The sequence below is a fragment of the Hemicordylus capensis genome, chromosome 1 (genome assembly GCF_027244095.1).
Source record: "Hemicordylus capensis ecotype Gifberg chromosome 1, rHemCap1.1.pri, whole genome shotgun sequence".
NCBI classification, from domain to species: domain Eukaryota; kingdom Metazoa; phylum Chordata; class Lepidosauria; order Squamata; family Cordylidae; genus Hemicordylus; species Hemicordylus capensis.
In genome coordinates, this window is record NC_069657.1 from 389627215 (window position 1) to 389642861 (window position 15647).

Sequence of the window (15647 nt, forward strand, 5' to 3'; positions counted from 1 at the left end):
TGGCACTCAGCAACCCTGCCCTCCACTTGCATTTAAATAATGTCTGCTATCACAGGTTTGTATTTCTTATAGACATTTATGTTTTTGTGCTAAGGGCACGAAGACTGAATCAAGTTGTGTTTTTGTTTTACAGGTGAAGCTGTGTGATTTTGGTTTTGCGCGCATTATTGGCGAGAAGTCTTTCAGGCGTTCTGTTGTGGGAACCCCAGCTTATCTTGCCCCTGAGGTGCTTAGGAGTAAGGGCTACAATAGATCTCTGGATATGTGGTCAGTGGGGGTCATCATCTATGTGAGCCTTAGTGGTACCTTCCCATTTAATGAGGATGAAGACATAAATGATCAGATCCAAAATGCTGCATTTATGTATCCACCAAATCCGTGGAAGGAAATATCTAGTGAAGGTAAATCAAATCGAAAGACTTACATTGTAATTTTGGTTCATAATATTTTCCATATGGTAATATTTGTGTCTGAGGAAATAAAAGATTTTTTTAAAAAATTCTAAATTTAACAATATACCAAGCCTTCAAACAATAACTGAATATACAAGGATATAATAGGGAAGCCAAAAATAAAAAATAAAACATTCAAATCTATTCAATTACATAACATCCCCACTTCAACAATCTATCCACACATTTATATATTTAGAAGGAAAAGAGCAGGCATAATTTTCTCGGTGAGTATATAAAATAAAACCTGACCATATGGCATAAAAGGTGTTATTTTTCACCTGGTTTGAATGAAACAGTCTTCTGAAATCTCTGTTATAAATTCTTATACCAATTATCTAAAGTCATATCTTGGTTTTTCCAGTATCTGGCTATAAACATTATAGCAGTAGTTAGCATAAATACACTTAATTCTTTAGATGATAACTCCACATTTGCCCCAGAAAATATATTTTATAGTGCTCTTTAAAAGAGTCTTCAGCTTCTAATACCATCATTTCAAACTTTGTCAATTGTCTGTTAGCTTGGAATATTATTTCTGGATTAAAAATAAAAGATCTGTATTGAAATAGATGTCTCCAAGAGCAATGTGGAATATTTAGTTTTTCTCTTATAACTGTTGAATCAACAAATTTACCAAGAAGGTAAAAATACTTCAGTCTGATTTCTGGCACTTGAGAAGATAGTTTTAAAAATCACTAAAACTAGGATGACAAGATTGAAATAAGAGGGGAATATGGAGGGACTCTTATATCATTTTGCCCATACTTTAAATGTGGCACTCAAAGGGTTGCCCACTACTTTAATTATTTTGATCAATTCTGGCAATAAAGGCAAACTTTTAATTCATGTAAAATAGCATCCAGGAACTTCCATCTTGATCCATGATTTAATTTCTACATCAGCTATAAAACATTTCTAAGATGAAAAGCCTCATAGTACATAGATATATTTGGGATTTTCACCCCTCCTTTAACTGATTTCGATTTAATTAATTTAGCTGATGCTATTTCAAAGTCTCAGTGTTTTACTAGCATGTATATAAAGATGTAAATATTTTTGCTGACTCATTAAACTCAACAATAATCTCAGCAGACATTGAGTCAATAGGTCTGTTGGACCATGCCCTGGTAACCACTTCCTTTCAATTTTTGAAAACCTGGCAGTATTCCCCAGTCTGGTGTTTAAATCCAGTGATTTTGATAACCCATATATTTTGAGTATTACTGTCATATTGCATTATTTTGAACATGATAGACCTGTCATTTGGGATTCTATGAAGGCGTCTTTTGAGGGGAGAATGTATCAAAGAGCGTTGCTTATTAAAAAGGAAAATTTTGAAAGCATTAACAAGCTTTTAAAATAAATAAAAGATTTAAAAGTAATACATAAAGGAAGTTCTAGTAGCATCTATAAGTATCATGTACAAAAGAGAAAGGAATTGGAGACATTTGAATGTCAGAAAATAGCCTACACAAATACCACTATAATCACTATAGCCTACACTAGTCAGAAATTTTATGAGCATGAGAATAAAAGATCTCTGTAGAGATCCATGGTCCCTCACAACTGGGGGTTCTGTGCCTGTGCAGTAGATGTGCGGAAGAATCTTTAGCTCCATTTAGGTGCTCCGGCCCTTTTAGGCGTAGTGATATCAAAGCCTTCAAAGGGTGCCTATAAAACAGTCTGTAGAGGACCTCCCTCTTTAGTCCCTTCTCATCTGTGCTCCCACTGCCTCGGGAAGGGTATCTCCTGTTTCTCTCATTCCTGTAAGAGATTGAGATGTGAGTGTTTTTGGTTTTTTTTACTTTCTGGACTTGACTCGGACTTGTTTTTTTAAAAAACTATTTTTTCTGCTTACTGCTTTGGACTGTGTTTCAATTATAATTCTAACTAATTTCAGCTTGGCTATTCTGACCTTGGACTGTTTCTGGACTGTGCTTGCACTTTCCTTTGGCATAGGTATTCTGTTTCTGATTTTTTGGCTGTCTCTGGACTGTGTTTGGACCTGGCGATGTCTGTCCGAAAGAGCTTTAAGTGCTGTTCGACTTGTAAGTTAACTATGCACTCCTCAGATGGGCACTCTGATTGCTTGATTTGTTTGGGGGACTCCCACAACACCAGTGCCTGTAAGGTATGTCTTTCTTTTAAAAAGAAGACACGATTGATCAGAGAGCTTTACCTACATGAAAATATCCTTCGCCTGGGAATGCAGAGCCTGAGTCTGCCATTGCCACTGCACCTAGTCTGTAATTGTCATCGATGCCTGCACCATCAGTGTCCATGCTCTCGGATTCAAACGACACTTTTAAGAAGCCCATGGAAAGAGGGTGTGAATGGCATAAGCACAAACACCACCATTCTTTGTTGGGGGAGCCCCACAGAAAGGACAAACATGCTTCCTCAGGGGTGTTGACCGTAGCAACTTCGGTGCTGGCTAAGTTGAACTCGGAGCCGGGCTCAGCGCGGAAAAGTTCCATGTGCCTGGCAAAGACACCCTCTCCTCCTTTGGCTCAACCTGAGCTGTCGTTCTCCCCTCGACCCTCGTCTTCGAAGACCACTTCTTCAGCTTCATCGGCTTTGGGACGCCCGAGTTTATCTCCATCGACATTGATGGGCTCCCGATCTGTGGCTCTGGTGTGCTCAACGTCAACCCTGCCAATGTCAACTCCTCTATCCCTGGTGCCGAGACACTTGTTGTCATTGACTCCGATGCCTAACACTCCATCAGCGCTGGCTTGTGGTTTGACTTTGACTTCGTTGACATCCTCAACCACCTTGCAGGCATCAATGCCGGTGACTGCAGTGGATCCACATTGTCTGTCTCCTGTTCACTTGGCACTGCCTTCACCCATAGTTATTTCTCAAACATTGACACTGGTTCAGTCACCCTCTCATCGATTGCCGGAGCATCCAGTGACATCTTCTTTGGATTCCCCAGCGCTCCAAAGCTTGCTACATCAAGAGCTGGAACGCCTCTTGGGATCTGCAAATTCAACTCCATCAGACTCTGCCTTACTTCCACATCTCTATATGTCCTCAACACTGCCAGTTCTTGTGCTTTTGCCTGGGCCCTCAGGCCTACCAGTACAAGGTGTTCCTGTTTGGCCTCTGTACCAGAGTTTTCACTAAGTGCATGGTGGCCATCATTTCCTATCTCCATGTTTAAGGTGTATCTGTTTTCCACTTTCTGGATTATTGGCTTTTTATGGCAAAAGAGAAATCAACCCTGCTGCTCAACCTACAGCTTACTTTCTCTCTCCTGGCAGATCTGGGGCTCAGTATCAATCTAAAAAAATCTGCCCTTCCCCCAGTATGCCATCCAGTACATCGATGTGATCTTGAATGCGGGCGAGAAGCATGTGTACTTACCTGCATAGCGCATTCAGGCCCTTTAATCCATGGTGGTCGCCTTCCAGTCTGCTCCCAGGCAACGTGCTTGTTTCATCCAGTGTCTGTTGGGCCTGATGGCTTCATGTACAACGATGGTGGTGAAGGCATGCCTGAGGATGAGAAGGCTACAGGTCTGGCTACTGTCTGTTTTCCGGCCGAATCTGGACAGTCAGAACAAATGGTTGGTTTTCCCAGATAATATCCTACAGGACATACTTTGGCGGTCACTCCCTGGTGCAAGGAATTCCTTTTCAAATGCTAAACCCTATGGTATTGGTCATTACCAATGCATCTATGCAGGGTTGGGGTGCTGACTTTGGGGCTCTGAGAACGCGAGGCTTGTGAAACTCCCAGCAACAGGAACTCCATAGTAACCTTTTAGAGCTCCTGGCTGTTTTCCTAGCCTTTAAAGCATTTTTGCCTGTCATCCAGGGCCAAGTGGTTCAGGTACATATTGATAACACTATGGGTATTGCTTACCTGAACCATCAGGGAGGCACTGTGTCGAGGTCCATGAATAACCTTGCCTTACCACTGTGAGCCATGGTCATCCATATCAAAGGGGAGGATAATGTTCTGGCCAACTCTCTTAGTCAAGATGTCGCCTTCTCTGCTTTCCATGAGTGGGAGCTAGACGGTGCTTGACCTTTTTGACTCATGGGGTGCACCCACTGTTGACTTGTTTGCAACTGTGGACAATACTAAGTGCTCTCTGTTCTGTTCTAGGGCAGGCCTTAGCCAAAGATCACTGGGGGGACGCCTTTCAAATTCATTGGCCAAGGCAGGCTATATAATCTCTTTCCCCCTTTCCCATTGTTATTCAGGGTAGTGGAGAAGATCCTCCAAGAGCACACATAGTGTGTCCTAGTCTGCCCCTGGTGGCGCCAGCAACCCTGGTTCCCAGCTCTTCTTCAGCTGTGCAAGAGGTCTTACCATTGTCTTCCACCACCATGGGATCTCCTCATGAGAGATGGGGGCCTGGTCCTCCACCACGCTCTGCGGACCCTCTTGCTAACAGAGTGGAGGCTGAATTTCTAGATGAAATCCTACTAAATGAAAGAAAGGCTTCTACAATAAGGTATTACAAGTGCAAATTGAAGCTTTTCACATCCTACACTGCTTTGAAAGTCTTCAACCTGCTCAAGGCTGCCATTCATCAAATACTCCTCTACCTCGCCTATCTCATGGGACTGGAACTTTCAAACACCTCCCTTAAAGTCTACATTGCCACCATTTCAGCTCGCTACCAGGGCTGGGATGGCAAGTTGATCTTTGTCAAAGCACTTTCTAAAGGGAGTTAACAACTTATACCCTCTGGTGCTGGGACACATTGAGCCTTGGAGCCTCTCGCTTATGCTGTCCACACTTACAGAGGCCCCCTTTGAACCATTACTGTTGTCTTCCATGAGACTGCTATCCCTGAAAACTGCCTTCTTAGTTGCCATCACATCGGCAAGGAGGATCAGTGAACTCACTGCACTAAGGGCGGACTCCTCTTATACTAAATTTTACCCGGACAAGGTGATCCTACATCTGGATCCTAACTTCCATCCTAAAATTGTATCATACATTCATGTCAACCAAGACATTGTACTACCTACATTTTTCTGTGACCTTTCTACATCCCTTGAATGTTCTGTGCATTCCCTGGACATTCGAAGATGTCTCCTTTACTTTCTAGACCACACAAAGGCATTCAGGTGGTTGAACAAACTATTCATCTCCTAAGCAGGAGCTAGTGAAGGTTTAGCTATTTCAAGACAAAGATTGTCCAACTAATTTTTTACTGTTATAAGAAGCAAGGCGTTCAGCTGCCCTCCAAGATGAGGGTGCATTCCATTAGATGCATGGCTACCTCAGCTGCCCACATGTTGGGCATCAGTATGAAGGACATATGCAGGGCTGCTACCTGGTCCTCGGACCCGCCCTTTGTCCGTCACTATGCTGTGGACTTGCGCTTTGCTTCAGAGGCCAATTTTGGTCGAGTGGTTTTTAAAGAAAGTACTGTAACCGCTAGCACCCACCTCCTTATATGGGAGTTAGTCACTCACCCAGTTGTGAGGGACCATGGATCCCTACAGAGTTAAACAGGTTGCTTACCTGTAACTTATGATCTCTATGGGGATCCATGGTCACTCACAACACTCGCCTGGCTGTCCCCTCTGCTAGCTTATTCTTTGACATAAACTGTTCACATACCTCTGCTGCTGTGATTTTCAGCTGTTGTCTTCTACCTCTGGATGTTGTCAATCTCTTTGTAGCGGCCAATTCAGGAACCGAAGAGGGAGGCACTCCACAGCCTGTTCCTTAGGCACCCTTTGAAGGCTCTGATATCACTACACCTTAAAGGGCCAGAGTGCCTAAACAGAGCTAAAGATTCTCCCGCGGACCTACTGCGCAGGCGCAGAAGACCCAGTTGTGAGTGGATCCCCACAGAGATCATAAACTACAGGTAAGCAACCTGTTTTTCAAAGCCTCCGGCAAATAGATTAAAGAAAAGAGCAAAACATAAATTAATTTATACAGTTAGAGAAGCCAATTGTACTAAATTAACCAGTGTCCAAGAGATTAGTAATCCTTTTATAAATTCTGTTCTTATTTGTACTCTTCAGATAAAGTAGATATTAATAATATTGATAAATATATGGAGGTATTGGATATTCTTCCTTTGTAGGATAGTTATAGAAAAAATTTAAATAAGCCACTTACAAATAAAGAGCTGTCAGAGGTTAGCAGAAAATTAAGAGTCATAAATCCTCTGGCCAAGAGGATTACAGCCTTGATTTATAAAATATTTGGAGATCTTTAGATACCTAGACTTGTTGCTCTTTTTAATTCCATCTTGGAGGGCTACCTGATCTCTGAGTTATGGAAATTTTCTATACCTGATCCCTGATGGAAAACACCCAAGGGATAAAGAATTAGTGGACTCTTATTAACCTATTGCTCTACTTAACTAGGATTTTAAGATCTTTACAGCCTGCCTGGCAAGAAGGCTGAATAATTTTATAGCTCAGTATATAACTCCTGATTAGCAAGATTTTGTAAAGGGAAGGGAGATTGCTGATCCAATTCGCTGTATATTATAGCAAAATAAGTAAAACTCCTTTGGCTATAATTACTTTAGATGTGTTTAAAACCTTTGATTGGTTGCAACAGCCTTACTTGATAAAGCTAGTAGAACAACTTAGAATGGAAACAGAATTTATCAAGATCATTAAGCAACTTTACAGAGAGCCCTAGGCAGTTATTCAAATAAATTGTTAGGACTCTGAGGTATTTAGTATTATGAGAGGCACAAAACAGGGATGTCCACTTTCACCATTGTTATTTGTATGTTATTTAGAACCTTTGGCCCAAGTTATTAGATGTAATCAATAGATTACAGGCTTAATTGTTAATAATATTGAATATAAGACCAGTTTATATGTGGATGACATTGCCTTAATTTTGTCAGATCCTTTATGGGCTATCCCAAATTTATCCCATTACAACAAGATGAGTTGGCAAAATTTGAAAAAGTGGCAGGATTAAAAATAAAAATTTCAAAATCAGAAATACTTTGATCTGGTTCATGATCCGTTGGCCATCCATAAGTATGAGTTCTGCGCCTGTGCAGGACATCACAGGTGAAATGCTATAGCTCTTCGTGGCACCTGATTTCCCCCTCATGCACTTGGCCTGATCATTATTTAAGGTGGCCGGGGCACCATATTCTCCAGGTCCTATCTGACTGCTGTAGCAAAAAGGCCTCGTCTTCATTGCTCCTCTACTTGGATCGGTTCTCTTTTTGTGAATATTCCTGAAAGAAAAGAAGTGATTTTATTGTTTATCTGTCTTGGCTTGGGCTGTTCTACCAACTGTTCTTCTTCATAATGGATCGAAAGACTAAAATAAAACTTCAAAAGGTGCTTGGAGTGCGGGGTGAAGTTACCATTCCAAGATCACCACTACTCCTGTTTGATTTGCCTGAGTGAACATCACAACACAGTCACTTGCAAGATTTGTTTGTCCACCCAAACGAGGAATAATTGAGCACTCAGACTAAAGGTGGCTCTGTATGATGACATATTCAGGCCACCAACGCCAAGACCAGATGCCCCTTTGACATCAAAGTCATTGTCAAAGCCGCTGATGCTGCCAAGGACAGCAGAAAAGAAGCAGTCTAAACCCTTGATGTCCAGCGCTTACAACATCCAGCACCCCATCAGCTCTGGTGTTTAAAACCTCCACCATCACCAGAAGGTTCTCCGACTCAGCACCATAAATTGAAGAAAAGACAACATTCCTTGGATGAGGAATCCTTGGCTCTGTAAAAACACAAGAGTTGGGATCCAACTACAGACGAGACACCATCTCTGACAGTGTATACTAAACATGCCAAGCCCTCTACATCAGGCTTCCCCAACCTGCGGCCCTCCAGATGTTGCTGAACTACAATTCCCATCATCCCAGCCACAATAAGTTGTAGCTGGGGGTGATGGGAATTGTAGTTCAGCAACATCTGGAGGGCTGCAGGTTGGGGAAGCCTGCTCTGCATCTTCAACACCACCAAAAGACAGTGGGGATGTACGTCCGTTGATATCGATGTAGAATGCACCACTCCAAGAAGCGGGGAGATGCTTGACTTCAATCTCACCTACTATGAGGCCGATTCGATCTCCAGCTCCATTGAGGCCGACGGAGCAACATCTTCATTGCCACTGAACACCCCAGTTCTCACAGCTTCAAGACAAGTCACGCCTCAATGCCGAGACTCTTCTTCACCTCCACCGACTGATGTTGAAGACCATCTAGAGGGATTGGATGCTGGACTGGATCCTTCAACAGCAAAAACACTGCTATCTATTTTAGACTCCAATAGCAGTACACCATTGACATTTAAGGGTTTCCTCCTACAGAGCTTGGATGAAGATCAGATGAAGCCCAAGAGATGATAGAAGTACCAACATTGATACTGAAAACACGATCAATGTCACCACCACCTACCATAAGTCAAAGACTTTGCTTTGACAGCTTCGCATCTGGCTGCACCTTTAGCAAGTACCTTGCAATGGCACTCATGTGTGTTCTCACACCGAGCTCCTGCACCATGTTCAGGGGCATCAAATACAGGAGGCATAGGACTTCTTGACTTCCCTATGATTATCAGGAATATAGGCTGTGGAATGCACACCAATCTAAGCTGCCACAAACACAGTCTACTGTGTTTTCACTTTCATCCTCATTGGCATGACCAGTACCTGTTAAGACACTGGCAGCAGGTGATTCTTCTGCAAATCTGGTGATGGTCATGCCAGCTACTGCGATGTCCGCTACTCAGACTTCAACTCCTCCTGGAACTGCACCCCCATACCAGACAAGCCCATAGTAAAACCTATATTAATGACTGCCACTACTCAAACTATGGTTCCTGTTAAAGAAATTCAAAAGACTACTGATACAGAGCCCCTTTAGGCTTTTATACTTGTCCATGATGCTCCTACACCTACAGTATTCTCTTTGGAAGAAGAGAATGGCTCTTCAGATTTTGAATCAGACTCCGAGTGCACAGAGAATACTAATAACCCTTCCCTAGATGTCCCTCCAGCAACACATATTTCTTAAATGGAGGAATTATTGGCCTAACACTTGCAGGTTAAAGAAATTGCTGAAGCGCTGGGACTTGACTTAAAGACACAATCAACTAATATTGATGACCAAGTATATAACTTGCCAGCCTCTCAAACTGCACATCCAGTGGCATTAGCAATACTGCTGGTAATTTCCCATGCAGCTCAATCAGCTTGGAAGATAGTCCATACATCAACCCCAACATCAAAGAGGCTGGAAGGCCTTTATCAGGGTCAGGAAAAAGATAATACTTACCTACTAACACATCCTGTCCCCAGTTCATTGGTGATTGACTGCACCACATCCTCAAAATCAGGCAGACCACACACCACACCTACAGACAAAGAGGGCAGAAAATTAAAAAATGGATTGGAAGGTATACTCCACAGCATGCTTTTCTGTTAAAATTGTGAACTATTCTGTTTGTATGGCAAAGTATAACCATTCATTATGGGAAAATCTTCAGCAGGTCTTTGACAAATTATCCCCAGAAGATTTTAAAAAAATGTTTCACTGAGATCATGGCAAAATCTACTGCAGTAATAAGGCAACAACTAAGCACTGCCAAACATCTGTCAGAGACAGAGTTTAGGCCAATGACCACCGAAATATCCATTTGAAGGCATGCCTAGCTCTGCTCAGCATAATTGCAATTGGATAAGAAAGAGAAAATAGAGGGCTTACCCATCGATGGAAAGGGCCTTTTTGTCGAGGAAATGGATTCCACCATGGAAAAGCTGAAAATTCATGGCTAAATCGTTTACATTACCTTCATCAATATCATATTCCTCTTCATGATTTAAGTCTTTATGTAATCAGCGATCTGCTTATAAACAAGATCGCAGAAAATGTAGGAAACCTTATCAGCCATATAACAAGCATACCTATAGTCACAAGGGCAGGAATAACCAGGGTGCATGCAACAAGCAGACAGAGGCCCCTAAACAACATCTTTGAAAGATCTGCAAGTCCACCAAACAAAGATCTACAAATCAATTCAACAAACTGCTGCCAACACCACCTCAATGGCACCTCACACACCATCATTAATTGCCTACTCCATCAAACTGGCGAGCCATGCCCCTGCATGGCACCACATAACATCAGACCGTTGGATCCTCAAGATAATTACTGGAGGATTATACAATCGAGTTCAAGACCCTGCCAGTTTTCACAGGTGTCGTGTGCTCATTCGGCACTGTCCTTGATGGAAGAGGTGAGGGACTTGTTGGGGAAAGGGGCCATTGCCCCTGTATGGTGGACAAAGCAATGGGACAGATTCTATTCCAAATATTTTCAGATCCCCAAACAGGGAGGTGGAATTTGTCTCATCATGGACTTGCGTCAATTAACAAGTGTGTCTGTGTAAAAAAGTTCCACATGATAACGTTGCAAGACATACTACCAGTATTCCGAGAATGGTGACTTGCCACACTGGATTTAAAGGATGTTTATTTTCACATTGGCATAAGGGAAGACCACAGAAAATACCTGAGGTTTACCATGGACAATTTAGTATACCAGTACAAGTATTATTGTTTTGACACCAAGGGTCTTCATGAAATGTATGGCAGTAATAGTGGCATATCTGAGAACAAGGGGAATTGCAATCTTTCTGTTTCTGGATGATTGGTTCCTGGCAGCAAGAGCAGCAGAAGAGTTCGTTTTCGGACGCCTTGTGTGTTGAATCTTCTCCATGATCTGGGGATTCAAGTAAATTGGAAGAAGTCTCATTTAGAGCCAGTGAAGACCATAAATTACATCAGGGCACTGTTGAACACTGACACAAAAAGAGCATACTTACCAATAGATCAGTTCCAGTCCATCAAGGAACTTGTCCAGGAATTCTTTGTTCACCTGGTCCAGAGGGCACATCTGATCCAGTGTCTTCTGGGCCTCCTGCAACACAGTGGTACCTTATGCACGCCTGAAGATGAGGAAATTACAACTTTGGTTTCTCTCTTTCTTCTACCCTTAAGTGGACAGTCAACATGTGCATCTAGCTATCCATTTTCTTATGCTGTAGTCTCTGAATTGGTGGGCAAAGTCAGCCAATCTTCAGGAAGGGGTCCTCTTTCAAACTCTGATACCATCAGTTTGGGTTACCATGGATACATCCCTATCCAGCTGGGGAGCGCATTGCAACAGTCATCAAGTAAAAGGGATGTGGTCTCAACAACAGAGAATATAACACATCATCTTTTTAGAACTTCTGGCTATGTTCATGGGAATGAAGGCTTTTTCATCTCTATTGAAGGGCCATGTGGTTCAACTGCAGCTAGACAACACGACTGCCATTGCATATATCAGTAGACAAGGGGGCAGGGCACTCTCTCCAGGTCATTGTGTGCCCTGTGGCATTAGTGCATCCGCAACCAGATTTATCCAATAGCTATCCAAATAAAGGGCTCAGACAACGTGCTGGCAGACAGCTTGAGCAGATTGTTCATTCATCAGGAACAACATGAATGGGAAGTTAACTCAAAATACCTGACTCGCATTTTCAGTGCATGAGGTCACCTTATAATAGACCTTTTTGAAGCCTCTCAGTATGTCAGATGCAGGCAGTTCTGGTCCAAAGTGGGACACAACCCCAAATTCCTAGGAGATGTGTTCCAAATAAACTGGGACTCAGGCCTTCTATACATGTTTCCTCTGCAACCTCTACTAGGTTGGGTAGGAGCCAAGTTGCTTACCCACCATGTGTTTTGCATACTGATAACACCATGGTGAACCCACCAGTCCTGGTTTCTGTTAGTACTCGGACTGTCACACCACAGGTACTGGAGCCTACCACAACACCCAGATCTCCTGGCTTGGGGTGAAGGTCAAGTGTTACATCCAGACACAGGCACCCTGAGACACACAGCTTGACGTATAGGCTTCTAGGCAATTTCTTATTAAATCAGTGTAAACCATCTGTGAGACTCAATTACCAGTGCATCTGGTGGCTACTCAGGGACAGACCTTCTCTGCTGCTGCCTTGAAGTTTTGCAATGCACTCCTTGCTGAAATAAGAGCCTCCTTATCTCTGACAACTTCTAAAAAGTCTTTAAAGACACATCTGTTCACCCAGGCTTTTAATTAAATACTGTTATAATAGTTTTAACATTATTTAAAATTTTTAAATTGTAATGTTTTAACTTTTTCTGTTGTCATTTATTTTGTTTTATTGTAAACCTCCCAGAGACCTAAGTTTTGGGTGGTATAAAAATAAATTACACAAGGAAATGGAAAAGGTTCACTGCATATGCAAAGTTGGCTGGAACCTCAGGAAGGTTCTTCTGTATTTTTAATTTTTCTTGAGACAAAAGATGTGGCTAATGTATCAGTCAAAGTTCGCTTGGCTGCAATTTCTGCTGTACATCCCAGATGGGATGGTAAATCTGTATTTACACACCCTGATTGTAAAAGTTTCCTTAAAGACTTAACTAATTTATACCCTCCTATTCAACAACCACTAGCCCAGTGGAGCATATCCTTGGTTCTTTCAGCATTGACCATGGGGCCCTTTGAACCCATAGCAATAGCGCCGATAAAACTAGTTACATTAAAAACTGCATTTATAATAGCCATTACCACTGCCCGTAGGGTAAGCGAGCTAACAGCTTTGCGTGTAGACACACTATTTACTAGGTTCTACCCTGATAAGGTATTGATGTGCATGGACCATACATTCCTGACAAAAACAGTATTGGATTTTCACTTAAAGCAAGATATTGTGCTGCCCACATTCTTCTGAGATCAGACTACTCCTCTACAGAAGGCAGTGCACTCGCTTGATGTACCCAGGTCCCTGCTATATTATCTGGAGTGTATGAAGTCCTTCTGGCTGATTGAATGTCTCTTCATATCCTACCAAGGAAAATCAGAGGGACAATGTGTTTCTAGCCAACTCCTGTCACATTGGCTTGTAGAGCTGATTTTGATGGCATACAGACAACAGAAAGTAGACCCACCAAAATCAACCAGGGCACACTCTACTTGTGCTTACACTCCATCCTCAGCCCACTTTTCCAGAATAACATTCAAAGACATATGCAAAGCAGCAACCTGGTCATCGGAGCTGCCTTTTATAAAATATTATCTCCTGTTAACTTGGCAAAGAGGCACCTTTTTAACATGGTGATTCTCTTTATTTAGCAGGGGGAGAGTAACTGGCCCTATCCACCCCCAGCACAGTACTTCCAGTGACTGTTGCTGGTGTCTATCGTATGTTTCTTTTTAGATTGTGAGCCCTTTGGGGACAGGGATCCATCTTATTTATTTATTATTTCTCTGTGTAAACCGCCTTGAGCCATTTTTGGAAGGGTGGTATAGGAAATGAATAAAAATAAATAAATAAATAAATAAATAATGCTATCGGCCGTCATTCTGCAGTGGAAGCGAGCTTTGGGAGAAGCATGTTAAAAAGGGTGTTACTACTGCATCCTTCCCCCAAGGGAGCTAACTAAACACCCATACTTATGGATGGCCAATGGATCACGATCTAGATAAATAGGTCGCTTACCTGTAATTGATGAGTACATCACCAGTTGTAAACATCAGTGTATACATGAGCAGCTATAGCATTTCACCCACAAGGTTCTGCGCATAAGTATGGAGGTCAACGGATCACTTGCTGATCATCAGTTACAGGTAAGCAACCTGTTTTTCTGATATTGACTCTAAATTACAAAAAGAATTATTAAAACCTTTAGGGATCACAGAAATTTCTAAAACTATTTGGTATCTGGGAGAATCTGTCAGAGTGTAATAATTTGAATTTCACTCCTGTAAAAAAATCTGTTCTATGAAAGATTCATAAGTGGGATGGTACTAATCTTTTTTGGTTGGGGTGGATAGCTGCCTTTAAGATGAAATAAAATCAGTAGTTTAGGAAGCAATTACAAGTCTTACCAATTAGTTTGCCGTCATCCACTTTACGGAGCTTTATGGAAATATAAGATATGGCATTTAAGGTGTATGGAACCATGAACAGGAGTGCTAAACTGGGAGAAAGGTGGAGCCATCTTGGGCCTGTGCATAAGCAGGGCATGCCATCTCTGAGTTTAATTCATGGCGCTTTTGCTGGTTTCCTGCTTTATCTTGGGCAAGTCCCTTGGTCTCTAGGGATGGGGATTGTAGTAGAGGACTTTACTTGCATTCATGAAGGAACAAGTTCAGTCCCTGGCACCTCCAGTTTTAAAGGCTCTTGGGTATGAAATCTCTACCTTAGGCTTTGGAGAGGTGCTGCTGATGCGGGTAGATCTTTATGGACTAGATGGACTACTAGTCTGTCTTGGTATAAGGGTGCTTCATGTATTCAAATGGGAAGATGTGATTTGACAGGCATGTGCAATTCAGACTGTAATAGGCCACAGTTATGTGGCTTTCTCTCTTTCTTTCTTTCTCTTTCTTTCTTTCTTTCTCTCTTTCTTTCTTTCTCTCTTTCTTTCTTTAACATAAGTTTATGCCGTCCAAAACTTGTGTCTCTAGGTGGTTTACAACAAAGCAAAATACATGACAACAGAAAAAGTTAAAATATTACAATAATTTAATTTTAAAACAGTGTTAAAACTATTAACTAAACATATATAGTTACAATGTTGGGCTGCCTTGGTACATAGTTTGGAAACTGCAACTGGTGTAGAATGCAGCAGCCAGGTTGGTCTCCGGGGTCATCCCTAGAGACCATATTGCTCCTTAAAAAAACAACAACAACAACACTGGCTGCCAATTAGTTTCCAGGCAAAATACAAAGTTCTAGTTATTACCTATAAAGCGTGAATGGCTTGGGCCCAGGGTATTTAAGAGTGTGCTGCCTTCTTCATGAACTGCTGCCTGGTAAAATCATTGGGGGAGGTCTAGTTGCGGTTGCCAACGGCTCTCTTGGTGGCTACCCAAAACTGGGCCTTCTCTAGGGTTCCCATGAGGCTCTGGAATACACTCCCAAATGAAATCAGAATCTGCCCATCTCTGGTTATTTTAAAACAATTTTTGAAAACACAGTGTTTTTATCAGTCTTTTAGTTGCATGTTTTAAAGTTTTATTTACCGTAATTTTAATCTGTTTTATATGACTTTTAGGTTTTAGTTGCTGTTTGTTTAAATTGTAAACCACCCTGAGATTTTATATAGGATAGTATATAAATGTGACAGAGAAGGAGCGTGTGAGTAAAATGGGTCTGATTCAGTCACTTAACATTTG

At 41.9% G+C, this 15647-nt stretch overlaps 1 protein-coding gene across 5 annotated transcripts in view; it reads left to right on the top strand.

The window, feature by feature from the left end:
• The window catches only part of PRKD3 (protein kinase D3), a 138697-nt gene that overhangs the window by 110904 nt on the left and 12146 nt on the right, over positions 1 to 15647 (top strand). For all 5 annotated transcript variants that reach the window (XR_008317700.1, XR_008317701.1, XM_053302847.1 and 2 more), the window contains one exon: positions 134 to 401. Coding sequence is in view for 3 of the 5 variants with exons in the window: in XM_053302847.1 (XP_053158822.1) it covers positions 134 to 401 (268 nt within the window). In the remaining 2 variants the exon portion in view is untranslated. The remainder of the gene's footprint in view (positions 1 to 133; positions 402 to 15647) is intronic.